This window comes from Liolophura sinensis, chromosome 5 (assembly GCF_032854445.1).
Source record: "Liolophura sinensis isolate JHLJ2023 chromosome 5, CUHK_Ljap_v2, whole genome shotgun sequence".
NCBI lineage: Eukaryota > Metazoa > Mollusca > Polyplacophora > Chitonida > Chitonidae > Liolophura > Liolophura sinensis.
In genome coordinates this window covers 455,241-468,532 of record NC_088299.1, presented here as the reverse complement: position 1 = coordinate 468,532, position 13,292 = coordinate 455,241, and the positions used below count along the sequence as shown (strand labels likewise).

The following is a 13,292-nucleotide window of genomic DNA, read 5'->3' as shown; positions in this document are numbered from 1 at the left end:
ATGTGACAAATCCTGTCTCCCGATAAGACAGACTCCTACATAGTGCTTCCGAAAAGAGGTAAAAGTAAATCATGGTAGTTTTCGGAAACCTCGAATGGAGTATGCTTTCTGTATTTAAATTGTGGTTCCCAACATAATAGCACGGGGAAAAGAACTCTCCTGCAATAGGAGAACAGTTCCGACTGTTAAGAAACAAAATGTGAATGTAGACTGACATACCATATTGGAATTACATGGACACGGGAAGCTGGTGACAGAAATTTCTCAGCGAAATTCGTTTTTAGCTGTAATGCACTTGTACACAGATCCATTGCATAATGAGGGCTCTCAGCAGACAACCATTCGCCTGATAACTGTGTGAGGTGACTGTAGGCCTAACCCGAATAATCGGTTTGTTTGTAGTGTACATTGTGCAAGTACATTTCTTAGTCATGCCTTGAGACAGTATTTGGGATTTAAAGGTTTGTAATAGACATCGCCTGTTTATACGTTCTTCGATTTCATCCATGGGGATATTTAGAAATGTACATGCAGGCCTACCAGTGAATGGGGTCTAATCACTCTCTTCTGTTATCTTACTGCCAACCCAGATTGTGCGAAAGTAAACGACTGTAACTCACAAGTGAAACTTTAGGCCAATTACTGGAACAAATCTATGCACTTTAACTAAGAACACTCTGTGCTTTATATAGTCTACCTCAAACGACAAACCTTAGTACTTCAACTGTCAAAAATCTGCCTACACGGACTAACCTCTGTATCTTGACCTGCAAATATATGCCTATATTAACAAAACCAATAATACACGGCAACATGTTTTCATAGACTATTTTATTCATTGTAAAATATCACCATTTTACATAAACCTGTCCATATGCATGTTGCTGTCAAACCTGCCTCGCAAACACATACATCCACAGGAGTCTTGTTAATCATTTCTCCTCATCCTTTTTTTTTAGCCCATCAGGATCTGTGATAAAAGCAGCTAAGCCATGTCCAACACTGCTGCTGGAGACCCTGTATCACTGACACTGCTCATGGTTGAAACATTTGAAAAACTGCACTCCCAAAATCCCATAGGAGAAAAGAAAAGTGCACAAGCTGGTTAGCTGGTCCATGGGCGGAGATACATTGTAAGTCGTTTGTATGTCAACAACATCTGTGACTGAAGTCTTCAGATTGGTATAGGATACATCATGTACTGGACAGCTCTCGACCAATCATCACGTTCCAAACTTCTTCTGTTTTAGTGTTGGTGGCAATGCATCAAAGATTGTGATTGGCGGTCGCTCAACAACCACTAACCAATCATCTTTCAGAGCTTCAACATGAAGCAAAAACTGGAAAAAAATAAAAAAGAAATTTATGTAAACTTAATACTTAAACAGAATTCCTTTCTCCCCAAGTTATTCAGCTGCATTGGTAACCCTCACAGAAAAACACATTGACACTTTCATGTTGCCAAAGAGGCCCCCATATCGATCCAACAGGCCACCATATCGATCCAACAGGCCCCCATATTGACCCAACAAGGCCCCATATCGATCCAACAGCCCTGATCACACAACTATGTGTAATGTATATGTATATAATACAAGAAGACCTATATCTTAACTCACAATAGTATGTTTCCGATGGAAAAAAATTAGAAACACTAAGTTTCGAACTCTTTCTCAAAAGTTGCTCTTCTCCCACGTGACTTCACTAACTCACATGCTATGAAGGATGCATTGCGTACATCAGCAGAGATATGGAGTTTAAACGTTGGCAAAATATGACAAAACTTATAACATAAAATTTATTTTACATATGAAGATAAATGTTAACCACAACGAAATTTTGACAGCCTGCAGGAAATGACAAAACTTATAACATAAAATTTATTTTACATATGAAGATAAAAGTTAACCAAAACGAAATTTTGACAGCCTGCAGGAAATGACAAAACTTATAACATAAAATTTATTTTACATATGAAGATAAAAGTTAACCAAAACGAAATTTTGACAGCCTGCAGGAAATGACAAAACTTATAACATAAAATTTATTTTACATATGAAGATAAAAGTTAACCAAAACGAAATTTTGACAGCCTGCAGGAAATGACAAAACTTATAACATAAAATTTATTTTACATATGAAGATAAATGTTAACCACAACGAAATTTTGACAGCCTGCAGGAAATGACAAAACTTATAACATAAAATTTATTTTACATATGAAGATAAAAGTTAACCAAAACGAAATTTTGACAGCCTGCAGGAAATGACAAAACTTATAACATAAAATTTATTTTACATATGAAGATAAAAGTTAACCAAAACGAAATTTTGACAGCCTGCAGGAAATGACAAAACTTATAACATAAAATTTATTTTACATATGAAGATAAAAGTTAACCAAAACGAAATTTTGACAGCCTGCAGGAAATGACAAAACTTATAACATAAAATTTATTTTACATATGAAGATAAATGTTAACCAAAACGAAATTTTGACAGCCTGCAGGAAATGACAAAACTTATAACATAAAATTTATTTTACATATGAAGATAAAAGTTAACCAAAACGAAATTTTGACAGCCTGCAGGAAATGACAAAACTTATAACATAAAATTTATTTTACATATGAAGATAAAAGTTAACCAAAACGAAATTTTGACAGCCTGCAGGAAATGACAAAACTTATAACATAAAATTTATTTTACATATGAAGATAAAAGTTAACCAAAACGAAATTTTGACAGCCTGCAGGAAATGACAAAACTTATAACATAAAATTTATTTTACATATGAAGATAAAAGTTAACCAAAACGAAATTTTGACAGCCTGCAGGAAATGACAAAACTTATAACATAAAATTTATTTTACATATGAAGATAAAAGTTAACCAAAACGAAATTTTGACAGCCTGCAGGAAATGACAAAACTTATAACATAAAATTTATTTTACATATGAAGATAAAAGTTAACCAAAACGAAATTTTGACAGCCTGCAGGAAATGACAAAACTTATAACATAAAATTTATTTTACATATGAAGATAAAAGTTAACCAAAACGAAATTTTGACAGCCTGCAGGAAATGACAAAACTTATAACATAAAATTTATTTTACATATGAAGATAAAAGTTAACCAAAACGAAATTTTGACAGCCTGCAGGAAATGACAAAACTTATAACATAAAATTTATTTTACATATGAAGATAAAAGTTAACCAAAACGAAATTTTGACAGCCTGCAGGAAATGACAAAACTTATAACATAAAATTTATTTTACATATGAAGATAAAAGTTAACCAAAACGAAATTTTGACAGCCTGCAGGAAATGACAAAACTTATAACATAAAATTTATTTTACATATGAAGATAAAAGTTAACCAAAACGAAATTTTGACAGCCTGCAGGAAATGACAAAACTTATAACATAAAATTTATTTTACATATGAAGATAAAAGTTAACCAAAACGAAATTTTGACAGCATGCAGGAAATTATGCATGAAAGTTCCAGTAAAAATATTTTTCTGGTTAATGTTGATCTTCATACGGTAAACTAAAAACACAGCGCATCAAATCCACCAAAAGTTGGCATTCTTGATCAATAGTGCATATTTAGCGGTTTATTCCTATGCACTCGTGTCTTCTGTTGCCATAACATGTATAGGGGTGCTTAGGTTTATACCTCCGATTGGGACATGTACAGAATTGTCTTGGGATTTTGAAATTTGCGCTTTCTTATGTACCTCTCTGGGGCCGATTCTCTGCCATACCCTACCAGATGTTTTACTGGGAGCCCAATACCACAGGTATCTGCCTTTCTCATATCTGGACTATCCGCTTACCTTGTATTTCATGCATATGTGGAAGGCATGCTCAGACGATGTGCCGCACCCTGAATGCTTCTCCGAAGCGGATTTGCTGTATATGTTGATGCTACTGTCTGGGAATGGCTGAAGCAGAACATAAACAGAGCCTAACACAGATGGATTCCGTGTTTCATGAACTAGGGGGGACAACTTTGTTTGGCAAAATGTTTTAGTTTTATCACGTGTTTTACTCGACATCTTGACCACCACCACTTCGCCCCTATACAAACATTGCACTATCTCGCCAAGTTCTTAACTGCCAAAAATAATTTCAGATTTCCCTTCAATTTACTCATTTATTCATAAATTTGGTAGTCACTTGACACCATAATAGGGATTTTTACTATATGATGTAATTAAATATGGAGGAAACCAAAGAGCCCAGGTTAAACCTGATACCTTAGGTAAGTTATTGACAAACTTTCCTTCATCTGGCATACAGGCATGCGCACCATATTCATAGATGACGGAGGCAATGGCTCCACAAGCACTGCCATCAGCTTGTATTCACCATGGTCTCACAATGTGTGAAAATGGGAGAATTCCGTGTCTACAGCTGGGAATAGATGTATCGAAATGAACAGATAGATACAACCAAACTGTTGTGGATTGAACACTTGACTGAGCAACTATTTCAGATTTCTGTCCAAATGAACAGAGACAGCCAGACTGTTGTGTATTGAACTCTTGATTTCGATCTATCCTATTTCTCTTATACTTTTCTAACCTGTGACTTGTCAAGGACACAGAGCATCTGTTCATCATGCAACAGGATCTGGTGGGGGGCTTGTGGGTTGAAGTCTATCCAGTAGATCTTGCTGGTACGCCTCATCCACTGTGGGTGGGCTTTCCTCAGATGTTCCCTGCACCAGGCAGTGTATTCCTCCTCAGCCACACAGTACTCCAGCACCTGTAAAACAGTCACATGAAAATCGGCACCTGCTGCATTCAATAATATGATTATTTTACCGTGATATATTGACTGCTGCTTTGTGCTCTTAAAAACAATATTTAAGATTTCTGATTTATTATTATTTGATTAGCCACGGAGGCCCCCAATATTTAAGAATTTTTCAGATATACGATGGGGGTCAGTTCTATGCTTGCAGGAGACTGTAGTCCCTGGGATAAACAAGCAACCTTTTGTAAATTACAGAAAAACTTTCGGAAGACAAGTGGTTTTCCAACAAATGTAAAACAGCACAAATTGGCTGTTTACTGATTATCCAGTGAGATCCCACTCAGCTTAAACCCTGGCAGATCCACAACCAAACCGGCAGAAATAATGACCACATTCATTACAGGTGCATGAGTGTACAACTTGATGGTTTGTTTGTCATCACTTTCAATCTTATTCTCAGTCACCTTGTGGAAGACCAGTCCCAGTGTCAACACTATTATGGTGCTGCTTCACTGGAATCACATGCTTAAGACACCAGACATGATGCTCCGTGAAAGGCTAGTTAGTACTTGGCCTGATCCAGATTATTGTGGCAGTACAGTACTGGCTTCTATCACAGGAGTACTGGTTAATCAGATAAGTAAATATATACAGGTAGTACCTCTCAGACTAAGTATTTTTTTTGTAGAACATAAGCTTTCAGCTGTACATGTATGTAACAGCCTTCGTAAGTTTCGCACGTGGTTTATCGTTGTCTTATTCCCACGATCTGAGTTGGCGGGAAAATTACAGAAGAGAATGATTAGCCACCTGCCTATTTCATTACCCTGCATGGCACTTAGCAGCTCTGCTTGGTAATCCTTCTAATGTGGGGTCAATCACTGACAATGAGATGTGCAGATCTCTCAACTAGTAAGCCTACATGTACAGGCCCTACATGAAATCGAAAAAAGTATTACATGAGAAGAAAACTTTAAAAATGACACTTTAGGCTGCAAAGAACACATTTTTTTTATCTGGTGGTGCCTGCTGCATAATTTTGCGATTTTTCCTCACAACACACGTAAAGTCTGAAAACAACAAAGCTGGCATAGATCGCCGAGTACACTGGGTCCTCCATCCTTAACACTCTGTAAGTTATGCTGGGGGTGTGTTGTCTCTCAGCCAATGAGAGTCGTTAAGACTGCCGGCTTGTTTGTGTAAACTCGGAACCTACGTCCAACATTCCGGTGTCCCTATCATTAGGCGGAAAACAAACTGTACTGTTCGCTACCTTCTGGGAAGAGTTCTCCATCAGAAATGTACGAACTGTACTTAGGCGGTTTCCGACGACAATTCTCCTCCTAACACAGAAGACTTCAGGACTAGTTCTTAAGCAAAATGGAGTTGCCCACAGCAGATTTTGGCGCTGACTTTATTTATAATTTATCAACTTGAGGAATAACTTTCCTTTTCACGCGTTTTCATATTGGAAATTTTCATTCAACCGAGACACTGTCACATACTCCACGTTAGTCCGGTATATCAGAGGACAGGATTTGTTTGAATAGTTATCACATTAGAGGCTCACACAACACAGTCAATGGCTTTATAAACAAAATGTTTTATCATTCCCTGTAAACATTTTTGCCCAGACATCATCTGACAGTGACTGCTTGCACCTGGCCACCACGATTTTTTCTACAGAACGTTTATTTCACAAACGAGGCCCAGTGATGCCTTTCGTGACTTTTCAATCAAAATAATTTAAAATTCCGTGCTAATGCAAACTCTTGTCCACAGGCTGGAAAACTTTCTGGATGCTATTCTCAGCAGACAGCTTGTGCCCTTTGGAAGACTGATGCGCCCTTAACCAGAGTTTATTGTCCAGCTTTTAGACAGTCACAAGTGCTTTTGGGGGATTACACAAAGTTACACTATATGGCTTATGGTCTGTCCTTGGCTTTAGGGTAGCACCTTCAAAAATCACAAATACTTTTCCAAACATCACTTATAACTTACCATCTGGTCTGCATAGGCAAGGACAAGATTATCTGAGTCTGGGGTGAACGCTAGGGCTGTGGGCTGGCATGAATACAGGGGCAGGTTACACACAGTCTGTAAGGTTAATGGGAACATGGTCAATATCTGCATCTGCCACCCAGCTGCACTTTCCATGCATCAGCTGTGGTAAGCAACCAGCTGCACTTTCCACGCATCAGCTGTGGTAAGCAACCAGCTGCACTACATGCGTTCAATATGCAGAATGGTAAAACTATTCAATTGCTTTGTTCAATTACAAGTGACTGGGTCTGCATACAATACTCAAGAATCTTTCATGTATTAATGATAAATTTATTATTAATATTATTATAATTATTATTGTATACCTCCCACGTTTGCAGATCTTCTGGTGATCATGCCATCGTGTCATTTAAGGACACCACATTTTATCTCTTCTTGCGCCATTTGTAAAAATATATACTCTTTTATTCTGTTAAAATTAATTCATTAGAATTAACTTATGTTTGGTGCGTAATAAATAGGTTTTTGAATAAATAGAAGTTGATGTGGCGCTGAAGTGTAAACAAGCCTGTGAGTCCACACCAACCTATATTTTATATTCAATAACCTATTTATTATGCAGCAAACTAAAACACAATATATATATTTTTATGAATGGTATTGTTAATGCAGTTATAAGAATGATTCATAATTTAATTTAAACCAGTGGTCTGGTTAAAGTGCGTCATTGTTCAACACCCATTGAAACTGCTACTGTGAGAAATATGCCCTGAACAGGTCATATGAGGGACAAAGAAAAGCAACTGGTGATGATATACACCAATGCTACAACTATGACGGTTAAGCTTAAGACTCAGCCCAGCTTAATTTTGTTTATTTATTTATTTGATTGGTGTTTTACGCTGCACTCAAGAATATTTCACTTATACGACGGCGGCCAGCATTATGGTGTGTGGAAACTGGGCAGAGCCAAGGGGAAACCCATGACCATCCGCAGCTTGCTGTCAGACCTTCCCACGTACAGCCGGAGAGTTGATTTTGTTAAAGGCAAAGAAAGCACAGTATATGTCAGATAAAAGACCATTAAACTGTCCACAAAAATAATTTAATTTAATTTTTTAGAATGCAGCTGAGACATCTACTTTAACCAAGTGATCCCCAAATGCTAATACTAAACAATCAGCCGTGACAGTAGTTTGCCTTTACAGCCAGAAACAGTACAAAAGTTACTTTACCACAAACTCAACTGAAATTTGAAATCTCTGCAAACTCGATCCAGTGTAATAAATATAAGCCATATCACAACAGTAGCAGTATGACAAAGGATTCACAACTGCCATTTGCTTGAAGAGTAAAACAAAATGAAACTTCTGCTGAACTTTTTGGAGTTTTATGTTTAGTCAAGAATACACATATTTCACTTATTTTTCTAAAGTTGATTTGGATATCATCTGATGGCGAGAGAAAATATTCATTCAATACACTAGCCATGCACATAAACAGGGCTTTTGGCATTAATTCTTAAATACTTGATTCCAATTGGTTAAAATTCATGTTCCTTATTCTTAAGTTTTTCATTGGACTGATTGAACTTGATTCCAACTGGTTAAAATTCATGTTCCTTATTCTTGAGTTTTTCATTGGACTGACTGAACTTGATTCCAACTGGTTAAAATTCATGTTCCTTATTCTTGAGTTTTTCATTGGACTAATTGAACTTGATTCCAATTGGTTAAAATTCATGTTCCTTATTTTTGAGTTTTTCATTGGGCAGATTTGTCTTTAGCTTCCATATTGTATACTATAGAAAAAAAAAACCAACAAAAAAAAAAAAACAAGTATGTGAACAATTACCTCTTTGCTTTTGATATCATATATCTGGATTGGGTGATTATGATGATACACAGCTAACAATTTGCTATGTGGACTGATGCTGAGTAGCTGAACAGGAGATGCTGGTTCTGAAAAGACAAGAGAGATTCTTTGCAATTTACAAGAATAAGACTTAGAATTGGTGGCAAGGCTACCAAAGAGCTCACTTGTATGAGACATGAACATGCCGCCAAAACCAATAAAAAATTTTATTTTGTTTGAATCACACCAAAACGTTTTCCTCTTGTCTAAATATCTATTGATCGACTAGTTTGTCTTATTTTCTGGCTCATAAAAAATGTGTTGCCTAAAACACAGCTGGGTGCACCTGAGCAGAGCTTTGTAAGAGGGTAATCGGGTGGGAAGGAAGAGGGGATACCTTTCTGTAGGTTGAACAAACATTGTCTAACATGAACACTGTACTGCTCTGAATTACCAAAATTATAGGCTCGACATTACAGGTCGGCTGTCATTAGAAAATCCATTTTCACCCAATTTGTTTGCATCAGAACATACATACATCTTCACACCTTACAAATATGGGCTCTGATGACCTACGAATAGCATTCATTAAGTGGAAATTTCGGTCAGGAGATGTGAGTCTATAAATGACAGAGTGCATTCAAATATAAACAGCCGATGACATGCAAATCACAATGTCGCATGACTCTGGGTATGGCCTTTGTAGTTTCAATATTCTTTGTGGGACCTGTCAACGACAGCAGATTCCAGATCAGATCACATGTTGTTTTGTGTAATTGCTTTCAATTCTTCCTGCGGTATTGATTAAATGTGACATGAACATGACTGCACTACATTTGCGTTACTCTATGTATATATGACGGCTTTACTGAAATGATAATGACATCCTACCTAAAAAAGAAGGGAAAGAGTGGTATATATGTATGGTGACATACTACCTGAGGGAGATGGGAAGGAGTGGTATATATGTATGGTGACATACTACCTGAGGGAGAAGGGAAGGAGTGGTACACATGGATGGTGACATACTACCTGAGGGAGAAGGGAAGGAGTCGTATACATGGATGGTGACATCCTACCTGAGGGAGAAGGGAAGGAGTGGTATACATGGATGGTGACATACTACATGTACCTGAGGGAGAAGGGGTGGAGTGGTATACATGGATGGTGACATCCTACCTGAGGGAGAAGGGAAGGAGTGGTATATATGTATGGTGACATACTACCTGAGGGAGAAGGGAAGGAGTGGTACACATGGATGGTGACATACTACCTGAGGGAGAAGGGAAGGAGTCGTATACATGGATGGTGACATCCTACCTGAGGGAGAAGGGAAGGAGTGGTATACATGGATGGTGACATACTACCTGAGAGAGAAGGAAAGGAGTGGTATACATGTATGGTGACATCCTACCTGAGGGAGAAGGGAAGGGGAGGTATACATGTATGGTGACACACTACATGTACCTGAGGGAGAAGGGAAGGAGTGGTATACATGGATGGTGACATACTACCTGAGGGAGAAGGGAAGGAGTGGTATACATGGATGGTGACATACTACCTGAGGGAGAAGGGAAGGAGTGGTATACATGGATGGTGACATACTACCTAAGGGAGAAGGGAAGGGGAGGTATACATGGATGGTGACACACTACATGTACCTGAGGGAGAAGGGAAGGAGTGGTATACATGGATGGTGACATACTACCTGAGGGAGAAGGGAAGGAGTGGTATACATGTATGGTGACATACTACCTGAGGGAGAAGGGAAGGAGTGGTACACATGGATGGTGACATACTGCCTGAGGGAGAAGGGAAGGAGTGGTATACATGTATGGTGACATACTACCTGAGGGAGAAGGAAAGGAGTGGTATACATGTATGGTGACATACTACCTGAGGGAGAAGGGGTGGAGTGGTATACATGTATGGTGACATACTACCTGAGGGAGAAGGGGTGGAGTGGTATACATGTATGGTGACATACTACCTGAGGGAGAAGGGAAGGAGTGGTATACATATATGGTGACATACTACCTGAGGGAGAAGGGAAGGAGTGGTATACATGGATGGTGACATACTGCCTGAGGGAGAAGGGAAGGAGTGGTATACATGGATGGTGACATACTACCTGAGAGAGAAGGGAAGGAGTGGTATACATGCATGATGACATCCTACCTGAGGGAGAAGGAAAGGAGTAGTATACATGTATGGTGACATACTACCTGAGGGAGAAGGAAAAGAGTGGTATACATGCATGATGACATCCTACCTGAGGGAGAAGGGAAGGAGTGGTATACATGTATGGTGACATACTACCTGAGGGAGAAGGGAAGGAGTGGTATACATATATGGTGACATACTACCTGAGGGAGAAGGGAAGGAGTGGTATACATGTATGGTGACATACTAACTGAGGGAGACGGGAAGGAGTGGTATACATGAATGATGACATCCTACCTGAGGGAGAAGGGAAGGAGTGGTATACATGGATGGTGACATACTACCTGAGGGAGAAGGGAAGGAGTGGTATACATGTATGGTGACATACTACCTGAGGGAGACGGGAAGGAGTGGTATACATGAATGATGACATCCTACCTGAGGGAGAAGGGAAGGAGTGGTATACATGAATGATGACGTCCTACCTGAGGGAGAAGGGAAGGAGTGGTATACATGTATGGTGACATACTACCTGAGGGAGACGGGAAGGAGTGGTACACATGTATGGTGACATACTACCTGAGAGAGAAGTGAAGGAGTGGTATACATGGATGGTGACATACTACCTGAGGGAGAAGGGAAGGGGAGGTATACATGGATGGTGACACACTACATGTACCTGAGGGAGAAGGGAAGGAGTGGTATACATGGATGGTGACACACTACATGTACCTGAGGGAGAAGGGGTGGAGTGGTATACATGGATGGTGACATACTACCTGAGGGAGAAGGGGTGGAGTCGTATACATGTATGGTGACATCCTACCTGAGGGAGAAGGGAAGGAGTGGTATACATGGATGGTGACATACTACCTGAGGGAGAAGGGAAGGAGTGGTATACATGGATGGTGACATACTACCTGAGGGAGAAGGGAAGGAGTCGTATACATGTATGGTGACATACTACCTGAGGGAGAAAAGAAGGAGTGGTACACTTGTATGGTGACATGCTACCTGTGGGGGAAGGGATGGAGTGGTATGCATGTATGGTGACATAATACCTGAGGGAGAAGGGGTGGAGTGGTATACATGTATGGTGACATACTACCTGAAAGAGAAGGGAAGGAGTGGCATACATGTATGGTGACATACTACCTGTGGGGGAAGGGAAGGAGTGGTATATATGTATGGTGACATACTACCTGAGGGAGAAGGGAAGGAGTGGTATACGTGCATGATGACATCCTACCTGAGGGAGAAGGAAAGGAGTGGTATACATGTATGGTGACATCCTACCTGAGGGAGAAGGGATGGAGTGGTATACATGTGTGATGAAATTCTTCCTGAGGGGGAAGGGAAGGAGTGGTATACATGTATGGTGACATCCTACCTGTGGGGGGAAGGGAAGGAGTGGTACACATGGATGGTGACATACTGCCTGAGGGAGAAGGGAAGGAGTGGTATACATGTATGGTGACATACTACCTGAGGGAGAAGGGATGGAGTGGTATACATGTATGGTGACATACTACCTGAGGGAGAAGGGATGGAGTGGTATACATGTGTGATGAAATCCTTCCTGAGGGGGAAGGGAAGGAGTGGTATATATGTATGGTGACATACTACCTGAGGGAGAAGGGAAGGAGTGGTATACGTGCATGATGAGTGGTATACATGAATGATGACGTCCTACCTGAGGGAGACGGGAAGGAGTGGTATACATGTATGGTGACATACTACCTGAGGGAGACGGGAAGGAGTGGTATACATGTATGGTGACATACTACCTGAGGGAGACGGGAAGGAGTGGTATACATGTATGGTGACATCCTACCTGAGGGAGAAGGGAAGGAGTGGTATACATGTAAGGTGACATCCTACCTGAGGGAGACGGGAAGGAGTGGTATACATGTATGGTGACATACTTCCTGAGGGAGAAGGGAAGGAGTGGTACACATGTAAGATGACATCCTACCTGAGGGAGAAGGGAAGGAGTGGTACATGCTGACACAATCTGAGTGGAGCTCATAAACATTTACTGTTCCATCACAAGCAGCAATGACACAGTAACGGACATCAGGTGTAAACATGATTTTGTGGGCGGGACAGGCCACAGCTGAGGACAGCTTGATCCTTGTCAATGAAATTTTTGGAGTCACAGATCCATCAGCTTCCTGAAGTGACAAAGCAAAGATACAATTAAATATTAACGAAAAAAAAACAAAAAACCATCACATCAGTATAAATTCAAATATAAATCAATAAATATAAATTCAAATTTGTATAAATCATACAAATAGATAAACTGTATTATATTGTAATTCATGTTTTTAGACATGACCTTTTGGTTAGTCTTTTGATTACTTTTTCTTTAACATTGGTTGTCTTGGTTTTCCTTACTTTTTGTTAAAATGACCAGCTACACAAATACACTCAGGCTACACTCAACTGTCACTGCTCAAGCTTCTGTTTTATCTAATTAATCAGCTGATCAGTGTT

The 13,292-nt window shown here is 39.4% G+C and overlaps 1 protein-coding gene across 2 annotated transcripts in view; it reads right to left on the bottom strand.

The window, feature by feature from the left end:
* Window positions 1–807: 807 nt before the first annotated feature.
* Window positions 808–13,292, bottom strand: part of LOC135465741 (U3 small nucleolar RNA-associated protein 4 homolog) — a 43,472-nt gene continuing 30,987 nt past the window's right edge. The window contains exons 15-20 of one of the 2 annotated variants that reach the window (XM_064743066.1): window positions 12,769–12,967; window positions 8,631–8,737; window positions 6,774–6,869; window positions 4,599–4,781; window positions 3,848–3,955; window positions 808–1,340 (exon numbers count right to left, since the gene is read on the bottom strand). In XM_064743066.1, the coding sequence (XP_064599136.1) occupies window positions 1,224–1,340; window positions 3,848–3,955; window positions 4,599–4,781; window positions 6,774–6,869; window positions 8,631–8,737; window positions 12,769–12,967 (810 nt within the window). In that variant the 3' untranslated portion in view covers window positions 808–1,223. The remainder of the gene's footprint in view (window positions 1,341–3,847; window positions 3,956–4,598; window positions 4,782–6,773; window positions 6,870–8,630; window positions 8,738–12,768; window positions 12,968–13,292) is intronic. The other variant, XM_064743067.1, reaches the window with a different exon arrangement.